Below are 18373 nucleotides of genomic sequence, written 5' to 3' on the forward strand. Positions count from 1 at the left end.
TGGCTCTAAGTGGCAAAGACGAAGTGAGTTTTGCATGGTCTTCTGGGGAGCACAAGCCAATGGGCAGGCTAGAAAGTCCCGGTCCACTCCCCACTAGAGTGCAGACTGTAGATCACTGGTCTTAAGCATTCACTTTATGGCAGGCCACAGGTGAAATGGGCCTTCCAAAATATCACACCATACCTGTACAGATGACACTGGCGTCTTCACTGTGGCCACAGTTATGAGAGAACCAGTCTTGGCTCCGGCACTGCCACAGAGTGGATTCCGTTCCCAAGCAATCGACATCGTCCAGAGTGATGGGGCCAGAGCCCTGGCCAAAATAGGCATTCGCTGGGGCCGACAAGGCAGTTCCACACCCGAGCTGTCTGCACACCACCTGTGCATCCCAAATGGACCAGGAGTCATCACATACTGTGCCCCAGCGGCCATTATGGTAAATTTCCACACGCCCAGCACATCCAAAGGAAGAGTTGTTTTGAACCAGTCTCAATCTGGCATCTAAAGGACATACAGGGTAAAACATCATAACACAAGTTTCAAAGGCCAAATAATCCATGAGACTTTCCCCAGCCCCAAGGCAATGGAAACAGTGTAACACCAGAATAGAAGTGTGGGATGAGGTTCACTGAGTGAAGGTGGGAAAGGGCTCAGATATCACAGGAGCTGGCCTCGCCTCACCAGGAGATGGAGAGAAGCTACTGTGGTTTCTTGGTGTTTGTTCTGGGGGTTTGAACCCCGGGCTTGGAGCTCTTACATGGTTTTTGGGCCCAAGGCTGGCAATGCTGACACCTGACCTACAAGTCCACTTTGGGCTTTTTGCTGGTTAATTGAAGATAATAGTTTCATGGACTTTTCTGCTTGGGCTAACTTAGAACTGTGATTCTCAGGGGTAGGGAGTTTGGCCTAGTGGTTAAAGTGCTTGCCTAGCATGCACGAAGACCCGGGTTCGATTCCTTGGTACCACATAAATAGAAAAAAGCCGGAAGTGGTGCTGAGGCTCAAGTGGTAGAGCTCTAGCCTTGAGAAAGTCCAAGGACAGTGCTCAGGCCCTGAGCTGAAGCCCAGGACTGGCAAAAAAAAAAGAACTGTGACTCTCAGATTGCAGTCTCCTGACTAGCTAGAATTACAGGCATGAGCCAGAGGTGCCCTGTGAAGAGTTGTTTTAACAAGTAACAAGAGGTTTAGGGGGTAGACTCAAAGTCAAGTATATCCCTTATTCAGAATATCTGCTGCCTTGGCCAGGTCTCTGTCTCCTGAAACTCACAAGGAGAAGCTATGAGATGGAAGAAGCTCAAGCTCCCAGGAATTAGCTGTGAGACAGAAACGTGCAAGGCACAGCCAAGACCCTTCTTGTGGGTCTCTTCCAGGAACCACACTGCATTTACACACCATACTGGTTGGACTAAGCTTTTGCTTACCTCTTGGGAAGGAGTTATACCAGGCAGAAAAGCCAGTGCTTTGGACACTGTGGTCACTTCGGAATCGAACAGTCATGAAGTTGCTGGAAGATGTAAATATCAGCTCGCTGCCATTACAGATCTTTCCTAGCAAATTACTGTTGCTTATTGATCCATCATAGATTTCAACATAGTCATAATAGCAGATACTGTGTAACTCCAGCCTATAAAGAAAATATGGACCCAAGTCAACAATGATATTCCTCCTGCTTTTTTATTTTTGCCATGGTGAGCTATTGAGTTCATTTTCTAGGTCTTCCTCCATCAGACTGAAGGACTTCCCTGCAAGTTTCTCATAGAAAACATCACCAAAATTTACCCAGAGCACAAGAGAGTCACAAGCACCCAGGCCCAGAACCAGCCTAAACCACCCAGTGTGCTAAGGGGAGCTTCCTTTCCTTGGTGACTGGCTGTTACCTCAGATCAGAGAAGTGCAGGTTGATGCGATAACCAGAACTGACTTGGATTTCCCACACGCAATAGGCATTGTTGGGGTAATACGAAGGGTAGAATGGACTGGAGAATGCCCCACTGGTATTGAATAAGAAGCCTCCACAGGTTGGAGGATATGCTGTAGAGAAGAGAAAGAGAAAATGTTTCTCTGTATCTTGAGGTGCTTCATGATAAGCAGTTGTCATCCAGGTGAGCATCTCCACCTTTCCGCCTTCCACACACTAGAACGTGACTTAATTATAAATTACACACAAGACTTTTATTCTGAAATTGGTAATTATTTAATAAAACTATGATATAGCCATACACTGTTTCAAGGACACTGTGGGGAGAGGGAACGAGAAAACTATCTGACTGCTGCCCAGAAAAAGGACTCAAGTAGTAGAGTGGGCCTGCCTAGAAAGTATGAGGCCCCAAGTCCCAAACACATTCCTGTCTAACAACAAAATCAAAAAGATATAGGAGACTTATCTATCAATATAGTTTCCATCACCGGTCATTTATAATGAAATATAAGCCATCGGTTAAATAATTAATGGCACAGCCACAATAGAATGACATAGGTTTTTTTTTGTCAGTTATGGGGCTTGAACTCTGGATCTGGGCATTGTCCCTAAGCTCTTCCTCTCAAGGCTACCGCACTGAGCCACGGCGCCACTTCCAAGATATAGATATGTGTAGATAATGGTGAGGGAAGAAGATGTGATGGCACCCAAGATTAGCTACATCATGTGTTTTCAGAGCAATAGAAGGCAGACTGTGAATGTGTGCAGAGCCATGTAATCATGGATAAAAGGAAATGTTTATGCTCCATCTCTGTTCTTTCTCCCAAAACCTTGGAGACACTTTAAAATCCTTCAAGTCACAAAATACTTATGGCACTGAAAAAAAATACTTATGGTACTGAAAAAAAATACTTATGGCAGTGATTTAGTGAAGAAATAGCAGAATGGCCTGTCTCCGTACAGGACAGATGGGGAGGGGATGGGCATGAGACTTAGCATAGAACCGTGGGCATGCCAAGGGTAGGTGGTCTTGCGCACTGAGCTAGGATGGGAGAGGGTCATCTTTATGGTTGGCCAGGCTTAGGGATAAGAAATGAAGATATGATACTTACTTGGAGTGACTGGAGTTGTTGTATCCCACCAATCTAGAAGGAAAATGGAGAGGATTTGGGATTTTTACGGACTGATTCTTGGCTCCGGGAGTATTGCGTCCATAGACCTATTAAGTGCTTCACACTCTGTGGGGTGGCTGGTGCCCACCGGCACTCCCAGCCCTTGGAATATGGAGGCAGGAGGATTGGATCAGGAGTTTAGGACCACCTTAGGGAGCCCCAGAAAGCCCTCATTCCAAAACCAAGTCCTTTTTCTAACTACAGAACTTCTCAGGAGCGTCCAGTGACAGTGAATGGCCTGGATTACCATTTATAGCACATCCCATCATTTTCAGAGTGGCACAGAGCAATACTTCTCTGTGTGCTTGCTTGCTCACATTGTGCCTGTTCTGGGATTTGAAGTTATGGATTTATACTCTTGCTTGGCTTTTTTGCCTGGCAAGCAAGAGACCTTGAATTCAAACTCTAGTACCACTAAAAGAGAGAGGATGAGGGAAGAGGCAAAAAGGAGAAGGAGGGGGCCAATTAGAGACCACTCAAGATTTACCATGTAAGATGGAATCTTTATCCTGGTGGGACATTAACTTGGGGCAAATAACTACAATCTTTGTCCTCATGTGCAAAAGCAAGCTGATGGTTAAGACTTCCCCCAAAGTAAAGAGTGGGCATAAGAGAAGCATAAGGAGAAAGTCAGTCTTGGATCTTTGGTTCCAAGCTGTACTTAGAGCATTGACCCAATGATAAATGTCCTGCAAAAGCGAGCTGACCAATTCCTTTCTAGCTCAGACTTTTGACTTTGGCTCCTTGAAAACAAAAGCCTCCTGATTCAAAGACCTCCTGCAGCACATTGCAACTGGTGAGTGAAGGGAACCATTATGTGAACCCCCCCTGCAGCCTCAGCACTTCCCCTCAGACCCGACAATTGGAGGGCGAACGAGATTGCTTTGGCTTCTTCCAAATAAACTTATCACCAATTGTTGGATCCAACGAAGATAGAGGAGAGAACAAAGCCGGGTTAGAAGGGAGGAATGTGAATCACAGCTGAGTCCACTGACATATGGCTGGGATCATGGACAGGGACTTGGAGAAGAACAGTGGTCATTAACCCACATTCTAGAATATATCTAGCATCAGGTCTACAGAGGGCAAATGTAATTCTCTCCAGAAGGAGGGACCTAAGTCCCCTCCCGTATGGCTTTTGGCCTAGACAATGCTTTCCAGCTGAAATGGCACAACACAGCTCCCCCTTCTGCCACCATGAGCACTGGGTAGGTGCACTTTAGCACAAGTCAGGAACTGAAACTTCCTTATCCCACGGGAACAGGCAGGAGGATGAACATGGGACAGATTTAGTATGTGCCCTTCTGTACTTGAAGGAGGATGTGGAAGGTTTGGAGGCAGTCAGACTGTTCCACAGTCTCCTCCTACAGCAAGGAGTTGAAGCTGTAAAGCATTTCAGGAGAGGGGAACACACAGGAGTCAAGTTACAGTAGAACTTACTTGGAGTTGGTATCGAATCCGTCACAACATCTACAAGAAAGAGAAGGCCAGATAAGATGCATTACACCCAAAGAGGCAAAGCAAGGGCACAAGGGAAGGCTCTGAGTAGGTCAAGCAATCGTCTCGGCTCCTGCCTCAGAGTGACCCATCCACACTCCCAGAGAACGCTCCTTATGACAGGGCCATGCTAGCTGAGAATTTTGAGTTCTGCTCCTGTCATTTGAGAACAAAAGCCTCCTGATTCAAAGACCTCCTGCAGCACATTGCAACTGGTAAGTGAAGGGAACCCTTATGTGAACCCCCCTGCAGCCTCAGCACTTCCCCTCAGACCCTTCGATTAGAGGGCGCATGAGATTGCTTTGGCTTCTTCCAAATATACTTACCACCAATTGTTGGATCCCACCAAGCTAGAGGAGAGAACAAAGCCAGGTTAGAAGGGAGGAATGTGAATCCCAGTTGAGTCCACTGACATATGGCTGGGATCATGGACAGGGACTTGGAGAAGAACAGTGGTCATCAACCCACGTTACAGAATATATCTAGTACCAGGTCTACAGAGGGCAAATGTAATTCTCTCCAGAAGGAGGGACCTTTAGTTAAAGGACCACTTAGTCCCCTTCCATATGGCTTTTGGCCTAGACAATGCTTTCCAGCAGAAATGGGGCAACACAGCTCCTCCTTCTACCACCAAGAGCACTGGGTAGGTGCTGTTTAGCACAAGTCAGGAACTGAAACTTCCTTATCCCACGGGAACAGGCAGGAGGATGAAAATGGGACAGATTCAGTATGTGCCCTTCTGTACTTGGAGGATGTGGAAGGTTTGGAGGCAGCCACACTGTTCCACAGTCTCCTCCTACAGCCACCAGTTGAAGCTATAAAGCATTTCAGGAGAGGGGAACACATAGAATTTAAGTTACAGTAGAACTTACTTGGAGCTGGTGACGACTGCGGCTGGGCATCTGTGAGAAAGAAAAGCCAAATAAGATGCATTACACCCAAAGAGGCAAAGCGAGGGCACAAGGGAAGGCTCTGAGTAGGTCAAGCAATCGGCTCGGCTCCTGCTTCAGAGTGACCCATCCTCACTCCCAGAGAATGCTCCTTATGACAGGGCCATGCCACTCCCCAGGGGACGCTAGAGTCTAGGACATAGGCTCCTGAGACTCAAGCCAGCTATGTGCGTGCACACACCTGTCTGTCTACCCTTAACACTTCTACTGCGCAGACCCTTGCCTTGGAGGCCCAAAGTGAATGGTTCCAGAATAAAGTCCTAGGAGTAGGGAAAGGTGACCTGGTCAAATCGATTCTTAGGGAGGGAGAACCAGCAGTCTGGGGGGCTCACCTGAGCAGATGACTCCAGCGTCCTCCTGGTGTCCGCAGTTGTGGGACAGCCAGCCCCGGTGGTTGCAGTTCCACAGGTAGGACTCGTATCCTGAGCAGGCCACATCATCCAAGACAATGGCTCCTGAGCCCTGACCAAACCGGGCATTTCCTGGAGCTAATACAGCATAACCACAGCCCAGCTGCCTGCAGACCACGTTGGCATCATTGATGTCCCAGCTGTCATCACACACGGTGCCCCAGGACCCCTGGTACAGGATCTCCACACGGCCCTGACACCGGTCTCCTCCACCCACAAGCCTCAGCGCCAAGCTGGAATCAGCACCTGGAGAGACACAGGGTTTCTACTTCATCTGGATCTGTGCTCATCGACAGGGTCGGGAAGCTGGCCTGCCACCGAGTCCCTCCCTGCTCTTTCAGCCAGGACAAAGGCTACTGGGAAATGGACAGAACTGACGTCCCTGTGGGCTGTCCCTGAGCAGGCTCTCATCCATGCCATGAGAGCCCTGCTAGAGAAAGGCCCGCCCTCCACCGCTTCCTATCTGGATGGTCCTCTTCTCAGACATCTTTTGCTCCTCCGTCTGCTGCCCTTGCCTCTCTGTCCCTCTGACACATCCGCTCACATCTGACACATGCCACAAATGCCCCAGAGAGCAAACTAGAGAAGAACTACATTCACTGACCATGGCAAGGTCAAGGAAGGTGCCACCTGGTACTTGACCATGTTACTGCATATTTATCTCATGATGCCCGGCAGAAACGGAGGAAATCCAAGAGAGAAAGAAAGATGAGCCATCTGCATGCCTGGCATACAGCAGTACATGGCATGTGTGGATCTTCATGCTGGCATCCTGGTGCTTATGAGCCAGGTAAGTGAGGGAAAGGAGGCCCTAACATGACACAGAGCCACAGAGATATGACAAATAACCACTGCAGGACAAGGGAAATACCCTCGGTCCCAGACAAAGAATGTCACTAGTTCCCAGCCAGAAGAGGAGGAAGATCACATCACAAATCTTCCTCAGGACTAGACATAAAATCATTTAAATGTGATTCTCACCAGATGGGCATGGGTGGACAATACATGTTTGTTTCATTAAAAGGACCCGACAGCACTCAGGTTTTATCACGAGCCTACCTGGGAGTGACTGAAGCTAATCTCCCATTGGAGTCAAGGTTCAGGTATTGAAGGCACAGAAACCAGATGAACATCAGCAAAGACCTGTGGTGGCCCAAGCCCCCCCTCCATACAGGGGTCCCCAGTAGCATGGGGGTAAGTGTCCACTGTGATCACTTTAGGGTCCAAATATTTGCTTCTCCTTTCACACTGAATGAAATGACATGGCTCTTGTAGTCTCAGAGCTCGCCTGAGGAATCTTCTACCATGAAAGGCAGCTTGCTGATGCCTGAGGTGCAGGCCACCCCACCATCTGCCATCTGCCCTCCTGAAATCATCTCATTACCTGGAGGAAGGAAGCATCCTTTACCTCCTTCTTTAAAGACTTGACTTAGTGAAAAGGAAGAATGAGAAACAAAGACTTTCAATGTGAGGACAATAACCTATCAAATACCTATACCCAGGGACCCAGGTCCCAAATGGTCCTTCTCAGCTCTGAGCCTGGATGGGAACCTCGAGGGTTCCATCTCTCGATACCCAGCCCACAGGGCCTCTGCTAAGGAGTCAGTAGCAGCAGCATACTGCAAAGCAAGCACCCATAGGAAGCAATGGAGCAGGGTGGGGACTGATGGAAAGCTGTTCCCAGGGCTGGGGGTGGGGGGGGAACGGGGACTAGAGAACTTGGAGGCCCACCTGTGCAGACGACACCTGCGTCCTCATGGTGTCCGCAGTTGTGAGAGAGTAAGCCTTGGTGCGGGCAGTTCCACAGGAAGGGTTCACTTCCCGAGCAGCGGACCTCATCCAGCACAATGGGTCCCGAGCCCTGACCGAACTGGGCACTTCCTGTGGCCGCTCTGGCCGAACCACAGCCCAGCTGTCTGCAGACCACGTTGGCATCACTGGTGTCCCAATTGTCATCACACACGGTGCCCCAGGACCCCTGGTACAGGATCTCCACCCGGCCTTCACACCGGCTGCTCCCGTTCACCAGCCTCGCTTCCAATGCAGTATCTGGAGGGACACAGACAACTCCATCCATCTCTCCTTCGACTGCAAGTATGAATGCCAGGCTCCTCACAAGGTGTCTTAGGAAGGGACAGGGTCACCCAAGCACAGCACCCAGCCCCTGTGAAGATGCCCACTGCAGAGAGACCAGCAGGGAGGCCTGCTCTTCCCAGGACTGAGGATGTGCAAGTGACAGGAGACATCATTGGCCTCAGAGGAGGTGACCAGACTACACAGGACAATATCCAGGCTGGCCAAAAAATGAATGCACTCCACGGTGACAGAGGACAGTCCAGACCACCTTCATGCTCAGATGCTGTCTGCACCTCCACAGTACTGCCCAGCAAGGTGACCGTGCTGGCAGGCCTCGTCTACCCACTGAGTCTAAAAAAACTAGCACTTAGCAGTACTGGTGACCATTTCAGGATCTGTCCTGATTACCTGCATGAGACTCTTCTCCCATTTCCTGATCAGAACCTCTAGACTCAGTCCACCACCACTTCTCCCACCCAACAGCAGATCACCGGCTCTGCCTGCCTTTTAGCCACTGAGCCAACAGAGACAGTGCTAAGACAGTGACTCCCTCAATCACAGAGCTGAATGTTCTCCAGAAGAGGAGACTGGGCCCAAGCCTTGTCAAAATGATGCTTTACCTGTTGACGCCAAAGGCGTGGTGAAAGGCCAGGTTTCTGAAATAGGCAACAAGAAGAAAAGGTAAAATTAGACAAAGTGAGGGAAGGAGAATATCGAATGCTCCCCCCACCACACAAGACTCAACAATTCCACGTGTGGCATGTGCCACAGGCTCCATGGTTGTGGGCCCCAGCTTCCAACCCAAGACCTTATCCGTAGGACAAAAGCCCTGCTGGGGATAGGACTGACTGTCACCTGCTCATCCTAGGATATGTTTCTCAGTGAGGGAAACTCTGTCTGCTCATCTGCTGACCCATGTACTGACAGGTACATGTGACACCACTGTACGCGCCTGGGTGCCCAGTACCAGGAGAGCAGGGTGTAGAGTTTAGGAGAATCCATGCATTGGTAACTAGACTCAACCTCTCACAAGCACACAGGGCCTTGCGTCTTGATGCAGGAGTGTCCCCGTGAAGTCTGGGAGGTTTCCAGACGTGAGGGACATGGGCATCTGGCCCATATTAACGTGGTGCTTACAGGCCAGAGCTGAGCAGCATCACTTCCCAGCTGGGCCACGTCAGCCTGGAACCTGAAAGGACCAAGGCTCATGGAATAAGGGACTCAGTTTCTTAAGCTGAAAACATCACCAACTCGAACCCTATCTAACTACCTGCTGCAGACATAGAAGGGTTGAGAATTCTAACTGTGACAGTGGGTGGAAGAGCATAAACATCTTGAGTCAGGACACTGGCACTCACCTGGTGGAACGGTGGTCTGGGTGTGGGAAGCTATGAGAAAGAGAAGGAGGGTTAGATTCACACACACACGTGACTACCTGGAATAACAGACATGAGTACTTTCCAGCTGAGCTAATGTCCGGCACATTCCCAAGCAAGTGCCAGCCCAGTGAGCTCCTAATCCCTGAAGCCTTTCAGGGAGCAACCCTGTCCCCCCAGCCATGTCCTGCAGCTATGTGCTTGAAGGTCACCCTCCAGAGGCAAGAAAGACACAGCCACACATGGGACAGGCCACCACAGCCTTTGCATGGGTACACAAAAAGCCAGGGTTTTTTGTTTTTTAACAGTTCTGTGTTGAATGCAGGGCCTGAGCACTATCCTTGGGCTTTCTCAAGGTTACCACTTGAGCCACAGCACCACTTCTGGCTTTTTTCTATGTATGTGGTACCAAGAAATCGAACCTGGGTCTTCATGCATGCTAGGCAAGCACTCTACCACTAGGCCAACCTCCTGGCCCACAAAAAGCCATTTTAAACCATGAGTCATTAAAGAGACACTGACGGATCCTGGAATTGAGATGAATCTGGGATCCAGCATGGATTCTAGCAATTATCCCTGCAGCCAGCTCCAGCACGGTTTGCCTTAACTGGTTCATCTTACCTCCATCACACCACTCCCACTCCCTTGTGACCTCTGAACTTTTCCCACAAAGGACTGCAGCCCAGAGAGGGGAGGCTTTACCAACTGCATCCCTAAGAGGCCACCCTAGGAGAGGATCCCAGGACCCTGAAGAGAGCCAGCTCCTTGCTCCTCAGCTATGGCATGGCTTACTGCTTCTGCCCAAAGGATACTGGACCTGTGCTTTTCCATGGTGTTTAATGACTGGGAAAGCAACATGGGTACTGTTTGCAGAAGCCAAAATGTACCAGAACACCATGGCTAAGCAGCCTGGATAGTATGTCTGGGGTAGCTGGGTAAAAGCTACTATGAGAGGTTGAGTGAAAATGGTATTTCCCTGAAGATTCATGATGCAAAAATGGGGCGATCAAATTCTATTCCGAGAATGTAATCACCTTGATGAAGATCTCCTCTGAAGAGGAAGACCTAGTAGGTCTGGGGCTCACCTGAGCAGACGACTCCAGCGTCCTCCTGGTGTCCGCAGTTGTGGGACAGCCAGCCCCGGTGGTTGCAATTCCACAGGTAGGACTCGTATCCTGAGCAGGCCACATCATCCAAGACAATGGCTCCTGAGCCCTGACCAAACGGGGCACTTCCTGGAGCTGACACAGCATAACCACAGCCCAGCTGCCTGCAGACCACGTTGGCATCATTGATGTCCCAGTTGTCATCACACACGGTGCCCCAGGACCCCTGGTACAGGATCTCCACACGGCCCTGACACCGGTCTCCTCCACCTGCAAGCCTCAGCGCCACATTATAATCTGGTTGTGGAAAGGACACAGAGAGAACATTTATCATATTATCCTGTTTTCTTTGCCTAACTTGTGCAGTTGGTATGTAGCCAAGCGTGTTCCTCCCACGTTCAATATAGATAGTGTGCTCCTTCCCCAGGGCCTCCAGAACCCTATCCTCACCCCAGGACCAATTCAGGATGCCCACCACCTCCAGGCTTTCATCACTGAGATCGTCTTGACTCTAACCACTGCCATGTCCCAGGCTGACCTACCCTGGATAGCAGAAAAGTCTCCCTGCCCAGCCTCTGCCTTGCAATCAAGGTCTTAAGTACAGATAGATCAGAGCACCAGATTCCTCCCTCAACATCAGTCAGATGTTGAGACTCGACCTTCCGTGAATCCATAAACCAATGACAGGGACACGATGAAGGGGGAGATTATTAGGGGGAGGTTGTTTTAGCCTCATCCTATCCTCTGCAAAGGCTCCTCCTGCACCTTCTGCCTCTGCTTTGGGTAAAGATGAGCCTATGGTCACAGGACATGGGCCGTGAGCCTACAGGGATCCCACACAATGAACTTTACCTTCCGACGTTGAAATGGGTGGTGTTTCTGAGGTGGCTTCTGCAAAGTGGATAAAAGAAAGAAGTTATTGGATGTTGGCCCTCTCTGCTGAGTGGTAGCGGCTCTGTTCCCTTAGCTCAGGAGCAAGGGGTGGGAGCACATGCCCTGTGATTGCTAAGATGCTGGCATTGTAACTTGTGAAATCTAACACTGCTCCCGCTGTCACTTTATCTTCAAGAGCGTATTTTGCCCCTGTCTCCACCTTCTACTTGCTCTGAATCTAATCTCCATTTAAAACTAGAATCACCTCACCCTAGTGAGGAGAAGAGACTCCAAATGACACCTGCCTGTTTCTATAACAGATACACACTCTCAAATGACAAGGATTTGTCATCCTTGAGACATCCCAAAGAAAAGGGCCACAACCAGGAAAGAAAGGTCATTTCTAGAAATGCATTCCGGGATGCCCACACAACCGGATGGCACAAAATGGCTGCTTGGAATCTGGTGAGCCTTTGGGGCATGCGCTTCTAGGGAAGGTTGGACTGTCTTAGTCACGTCCTCATGTGGGGTAGGCACACAGTGCAGGCCATATCGCAGATGGCCAGGAAACAGTTTAGCTAGAAACTCCTTTCTGGAGGACACTCAACAGACTAGCGTCTTGGGAAATCTTTCTGCGCATTGAAAGATGCCTTGGCGTTTGAACCCAGCACCATGTGCGCTGATAAGAAAGGCAACCGTAAGCCTGGTGCAGTGGCTCACACCTGTAATCCTAGCTCCTCAGAAGGCTGAGTGCCAGCCCAGGCACTAAAGTCACGAGACTCTTATCACCAATTAACCACCAGAAAACTGGAAACGGGAAGGGTAGGGTGGTAACCTTGAGCTGAAGCACTCAGGGACAGCACTCAGGCCCAGAGTTCAAGTCCCACGATTGACAAACAAAAAAGAAAAAGGAAAGGCAGTCTTGAGGGTCACTGAATTACGTGGGGAGAATTTAGTGTCTTTTGCTTCTCCTTCATTCCCCACGAAGAGGACATCCTAGCCCGCCTCCATTTGAATTTGGTGCTCATTTAGCATGGTGAGAACCAGAAGTTTCCCCGTCCTCTCCCACCTTTGCAAAAGGAGAGGCTGCTGCAAAAGCCAAGGATGCTTGCTTGTGACACCACCCATCCGAGCCCAGGAAGCAATGGCATTGCAAACTCCGAGGGAAACTGAGGCCGTGGACAACGGGCGAGTCTCTAGACCTCTCTGAACCTCCGTGTCTTTGTGAAAAGCATCAGGCCCTGTTTTATAGCATCGAATAAAGCAAGACTCGCAGCAGAGCAAGTGAACCATGCAGTGTGCAAGCACGCGGGTACTCACAGACACATGCAGTGTTGCTTTGGAGTGCACATGAAATTGTGAGAGGCCACAGACACACTACCTGAGCACACGACTCCGGCGTCCTCCCTGTGGCCACATTCGTGGTTGTACCAGCCATCATGGTGGCAGCTTGACAGGTAGGGCTCCCATCCCGAGCAGTACACAGCGCCCAGGAGGATATTCCCTGAGCCCTGACCAAAGTGAGCCCCTCCCAGGGCCGATATGGCATGGCCACAGCCCAGCTGCCGACAGGCCACGTCCGCATCCTGTGTGTCCCAGGTGTCGTCACACACGGTGCCCCAGTGGCCTTGGTACAGGACCTCCACACGGCCCTGACACCGGTCACCGCCATCCACCAGCCTCAGCGGCAAACCTGCATTGACACAGCGGGAGGCCTTGGTCGCTGCCCCCCTGCCCTGTGGCTTCTCTGGGTGGTGGCTACATGTCCCTGCACCCTCCTTTCTCCTTCCTCCCTAGGCGGTGTCCTCTGATTCTCCCTCTTAGGACCTTAAAGACAGCTCTCTTCCCCTTCTTCTTGCTCTCCAACAACTGCCCCAGAGAACCTCATGCCCTCTAGAACCTTGAGGACAAGAGGTCCCCCAGAGCCACCTGTCTAGCTCTCTGTGACTTTAGCAACCATCTCTCATCACAAAAACTGCCTTCAGCTTCCCCACAATGCTGCCAGGGGGCACTGTGGTTCAATCTTGCACGCGTGTACCACCAACCTTTTTACTAAAAGTAAGTTTTTGTGACAAAACAAACCAAAAAAAAAAAAAGTTTGAGCAAGGGGCTTAGAGGTGTTCAATCACTTTAGATATAGCATTTAAACTATATATACAGGGCTGACAGAGAGGCTCAAGCAATAGGGCACCTGTCTATGGAGTACTAGGCCCTGAGCTTATTTAAAAAAAGAGAAATAAGTGTCTACACATAGTTGTTATTACTTCTTTAAAAAGTATTAGCAAAACAGTGCTCCCATGACTACACTGAGAATATAAGTTCTCACTCAGTACTGTCCCAGACGGGGGGGGGGGGGGGGGTGGCGGCGGGAGAGGGCAGCTCCCAGTGTGTCTTCATGTGTGGATTTACAAAATTATAAAAAGCTGCCTCCATATCAAGCTCTCCCCAGGAAGAGAGTCCCAAGCCCCTTTATTTGAATGATGTACTTGATTTTCCTCTGTACTGAAAATTGAGGCAAGGCAAAACAAAATTGAAGAACATAATTCTATTGCCAAATGATCCATTCATGTTATGTAGCTGGAGGAAATTTCTGACAACTATCTATTTCTAGGAAGGACACACATGACACCTTTATGCAGGCCTTATGTCATTTGCTAAGGTTCAGTGAGGCAACATTTACTTTCTGGAAAGATTTTAATGGGTTTCATCATGACATCCGGATTTATTCTCAAGTTATAAATAACTGCATCGGGCAAAAAATAAATAAATTATCAACGAAAGCAGTTTTTTTCAAAATACGTACCAGTTAGGAAATCTGAATCAGTGCTTGCAAAGGAAGCAGAGAAAAATCAGACACGCATCCTGACAAAAACCCTACTTGTGAAGCAAGGTACTTGATCCTGACACAGAGATACACAATGAAATGTGAGCAGCAACCAGCATTGAGATAGAAGAAAAAAGAAAAAAACAGCAAAGGAGCTCGTGGAAACAAGCATACAGGTCATGGCTGCGGGGTGGGGGGAGAGTAGAAGGGACCTAGGGGGTCCCAGATGCCAGGCTGCAGACAGACTCGGTGAAGCCTCAGGCTTTCTCCACATTCCACAGCATTCGGCAGCTACAAAACATGAGATCCAAACTGCCCAGTGCGTGATTGATTGCCCAGTTAAGACAGGATCAAGAAAGGAGAATAGTCCTGAAGGAAAGTAGCCGCCCACGTGGCCTGTTAAGTGACTCAGAAGCCTCCACTACCCAACACTATCCACGTTAAACTATCTGCCCAGTGCTACAGGACCCTGCGTTCAGTACTCTCCTTCAAGGCACTGATGTCAGCTGCATCTCTAGTTAAACTGCAGGAAGGCTAAGAACACGAGGCTGAGCAATGTGCCAGGAATGCATTCAGAAACAACAGCTACCGTCTCAGTTTGCAAAACAGTGACCTTGAAGAAATGACACCCAAGGAAGCGAAATTTTAAAAATTGGAACCATTTTTGGATTTAAAGAAGAGCAATGATGCTACAGAGACTTCCCACACACCCCTGAGCCGGTCTCCCCTCTTCATTCTCACAGCCTGAGGTCATCCTCACAACTAACAAGCCAGCTGTGGCCTATTCCTATCCATGAAACTATAAGCTTTATTTAGAGTCTCCAGCTTCTCCTTTTCCAGAAGCCAGTCTAAGAGCCACAGTGTGTTTAGGAGAGCGCATATGGATAAAACATTAGGAAAATGCCTACAATAGGAACACTGGCTTTTCCAAGGCTCCTGTTATGAGCCAGACCCTACCTGGGTGACCTTACTCCCTCACAACCCTGCGCAGAGCAGGACATATGACCTCCTTACAAACAAGTAAACTGAGGCTCGCAGTGCCGCCCCCGCCCCCACAGCTGACCAGTGGCAGAGACAAAGACAAATGCTAAGATGGCTGCCCAGCATAGCCAACTTCTCCAGAGCTAAGATCTCCTGTGCTGAGCTGGTCATCTCTCTGCCTCCTGCCAGGGGAAGGGAGGACTGACTGCCATAAGTGCTTCCCCACAGCCAGGGAGCTTTGTTCTGAATTCACATCAGGCCTTAGCTGATTAGGAGCCATTATCTTGGAACAAGCCACAAACCTGCTGGGCCCTGGTGTCCCTATCCAAAAGAGGGAAAGGACAGTGCCAGGGTTTGTGGTTATGACTGAGAGGAAAGACACACTTGGCAGTGAACCCCCATCCAGTACACTGGCTAGCAAGTGGCTATGCATCAAGCACATATACCTTAGGAAAATGACAAATTCTCTCAGTCCCAGAGCACTGTTGCCTTTGTCCCTGTGTGAACAAGAACCCGACAGTCTGCCCCTTGCTCTCCAGAGCTACAGGACCCCAGGTCACTGTTGCTGAGCCAGAGCAAGGCTGTCCCAGCAAGAAAAATTGGAACTGGGGCCCTGCCACCTACACAATCTCCGGGACTTGCCCTCCCCACACTGCCCAGCGGAACCCCAAGCCCAGGCCTCGTGGTGTCCTCCCAGCCTGCATGTGAATACTGCCTGCAGCAAGTGGACCCGAGGCCTTGATCTGGACATGCTGCTTTCACAAAAGCCATCTCCTTAATGCACCTAAAACTTCAAAGCACCCCGTAGAGAAGGATAGTTCTGAAAGTGCTGTGGAAATTTGACAATTTTTACCTTTCTTTCCTGAAATTCATGAATCTAACAAAAAAAATGATGTCAAGTGGAGGATAGGGAGCTGAAAGGAAGAACGAGAGAGAAGAAAGATGGGAGGGAGAAGGAAGAAGGTAAAAAATGAGAAAAGGAAGAGGGGGAGAGAGGGAAGAACATAGACGAGAGAGAAGTGAGGGGAGAGAAGGTACAGGGCAGAGAGACAGACAAAGAGACAGAAAGAACTAACAGAGAGACCAGAGAGGTGGAAAGAGATAGGAGGAGGCAGAGAGGAGGAGATTCAAAGAGAAACAGACAAACCTGAAGGGAGAGGGAGACAGAAAGATAGAGGTTGAAAGGAAGACAGAAAGACAGATGGGCCGAGTCAGACAGCAATAGTAATTCAGAGAATGAAAGGAAAAAAAGACCAGAGATACAGACAGACAGACTGAAACACGAGAGTGACAGGCAGATCGCCTTGCTCACTTAGGACTTCTGTAAAGTGACACTGAGAGTCACCGATCACAGTGATTTGCCAGTGTTCTTGCAATGTTTATCATCTGACGCTGAGAACACAAAGCCATGCTAGAGTGACTGCGTTGCCTGCCGCTTGTCTGAGCAGTGACTGGCTGATGTAGACTTGTAATTGAAATGCATTCCTGTCTATGTCCGTTACTTCACCTAACTTTGTTCAGCAAGTACTGCTTCTGCTGACATACCTGCAGGCAAAGGCACATGAGGAGCACCTTTTCCTGTTTCTTACTGAGAGTCCTAAATTGGAATTCCAGTGGGAATCATTCCCTATTTTTGTAGCATTCAATCCAACCCTGTGCTGAGCCCATTCTGCTAAACTTTAGGGTTTTCTTTGTCTTACATCTACAGCTTTCCTGAACCTTAGGAGATTTTTCTCACCCCTAGCAGGTCATTTCTTTCACTGAAAGGCTCACTAAGAGTGCTGAGGTGATGATGAGCTTGTTCTTAGTATAGCCAGAAACCAAACCAAAACAAAACAAAAAGATACAGTCCTTCTAAACACTTACAAGAATTCACAATGATCACAAGAAAACTCCTTCAAAAAAACTACCAGAGAGACAGGCAAACACCAAGGAGCAAAATGATCTGACCTGCCAAACCTGGGTTTGCAGGGGTCCAGGTAAAGAACAGAATGATTAGATGTAATACCTGAAGAGAGAACTTGACCCCATACAAGACATGTTGCAAGGATGACGGTGGAGAGCCCCATTTTGCTGGTTCCTCTCACTTGGGATGGAAATTCCTTGCCATTTATATGCATCCAGGCAAAAGAAGGCGTGTCCTCCGGTGGTAGATTTCTATTGCTGCCATAAATCAATATGAAGGAAGTAAGGGACTTCGTTAATCTGTGAGAACAATTGGGGTGTGTTTGATTGATTGTCCTATGAACCATTTGGCTATTGCCCAATGCAGAGACATTCGCGATACAATTTCCAACTTCCTTCTAGGCAAACCTGGAAGGTTCCCGCGGCTCCCCAAAAATGGGCTTGATTTTACTTTTGGAGAGTTGGGATTGTCTTGTGGAGAGCAGCATGTGGGCTGCTGGGCAGACAGGAAGCCCGATGCCAAGGGAGAGAGCATCTCTTTATTTATTCGATTTATTGTCAGGGCCTTCTCTAAGTGGCCTTTGAGGGCCTATCTAGCCACCGAAGAATGAGAATGGCGTTACTAAGCAGAGGAGAAGGCATGAGAGACAGTTGCACAGAGACCATGGGCCTTCACTGACTTCATGAGGTATGCCACTAACTTCCGGCTTTCACATTAATCTAGGAGCTGGGAAACACATGATCGCACATGGAACCTCCAACCACCTCACGTGTCTTTGACTTCTTGCCCTTGGCATTCACGTTGTAGGACACTGATTGCTTGGCAAACCCACCAAACTTGTCTCCCTTCCCCCCGCCCCCCCAGCTTTGAAATACAATTATCATCTTACTCTTTGAGATTGCTTCCAGGCACTGATAGCCACTCACACTCTATGGAGATGGTGGCCTGTCAGTTGTCTGTACCATGTCACTCTCTATGGTGGAATGGGTTGCAGTGTTATCTGCACTTCCTGTCCTGGGAGAAGAGCCCTACCTCTTAGTGGAAACAGTGAGCCTAGCAATCTGTCACACCTGAGCTCCCTCACCATGCACGGCACTGTTCACCCATGGTCTTTGTGCTTCATTCTAGGACACTACACACCCTTCCTTCGGATCTTACGTGGGTACCAAGTACATTTCCTGGGTGCCAGTCCCAGGCTAAGGACTGCACCATTCATCTCTTCCTTTAACCATTGGGCTCCAGATGAGGGCTGCAGTAGAAAGCCAAAATGGCACAACCCCCAGT

At 49.2% G+C, this 18373-nt stretch overlaps 1 protein-coding gene across 1 annotated transcript in view; it reads right to left on the minus strand.

Moving 5' to 3' along the window:
• LOC150053734 (scavenger receptor cysteine-rich domain-containing protein DMBT1-like) overlaps positions 1-17252 on the minus strand; it is a 160458-nt gene extending 143206 nt beyond the window's left edge. Inside the window, exons 1-13 of the mRNA XM_090345507.1 lie at positions 17192-17252; positions 12757-13101; positions 12562-12584; positions 10485-10845; positions 9382-9411; positions 8644-8679; positions 7679-8035; positions 5870-6193; positions 5460-5489; positions 4531-4560; positions 1878-2031; positions 1422-1624; positions 184-333 (exon numbers count right to left, since the gene is read on the minus strand). Of these exons, the coding sequence (XP_090201633.1) occupies positions 184-333; positions 1422-1624; positions 1878-2031; positions 4531-4560; positions 5460-5489; positions 5870-6193; positions 7679-8035; positions 8644-8679; positions 9382-9411; positions 10485-10845; positions 12562-12584; positions 12757-13101; positions 17192-17252 (2104 nt within the window). The remainder of the gene's footprint in view (positions 1-183; positions 334-1421; positions 1625-1877; positions 2032-4530; positions 4561-5459; positions 5490-5869; positions 6194-7678; positions 8036-8643; positions 8680-9381; positions 9412-10484; positions 10846-12561; positions 12585-12756; positions 13102-17191) is intronic.
• Between the last annotated feature and the right edge of the window lie 1121 nt (positions 17253-18373).

Source organism: Megascapheus bottae, chromosome 15, assembly GCF_031878675.1.
Source record: "Megascapheus bottae isolate mThoBot1 chromosome 15, mThoBot2.hap1, whole genome shotgun sequence".
NCBI classification, from domain to species: Eukaryota; Metazoa; Chordata; class Mammalia; order Rodentia; family Geomyidae; genus Megascapheus; species Megascapheus bottae.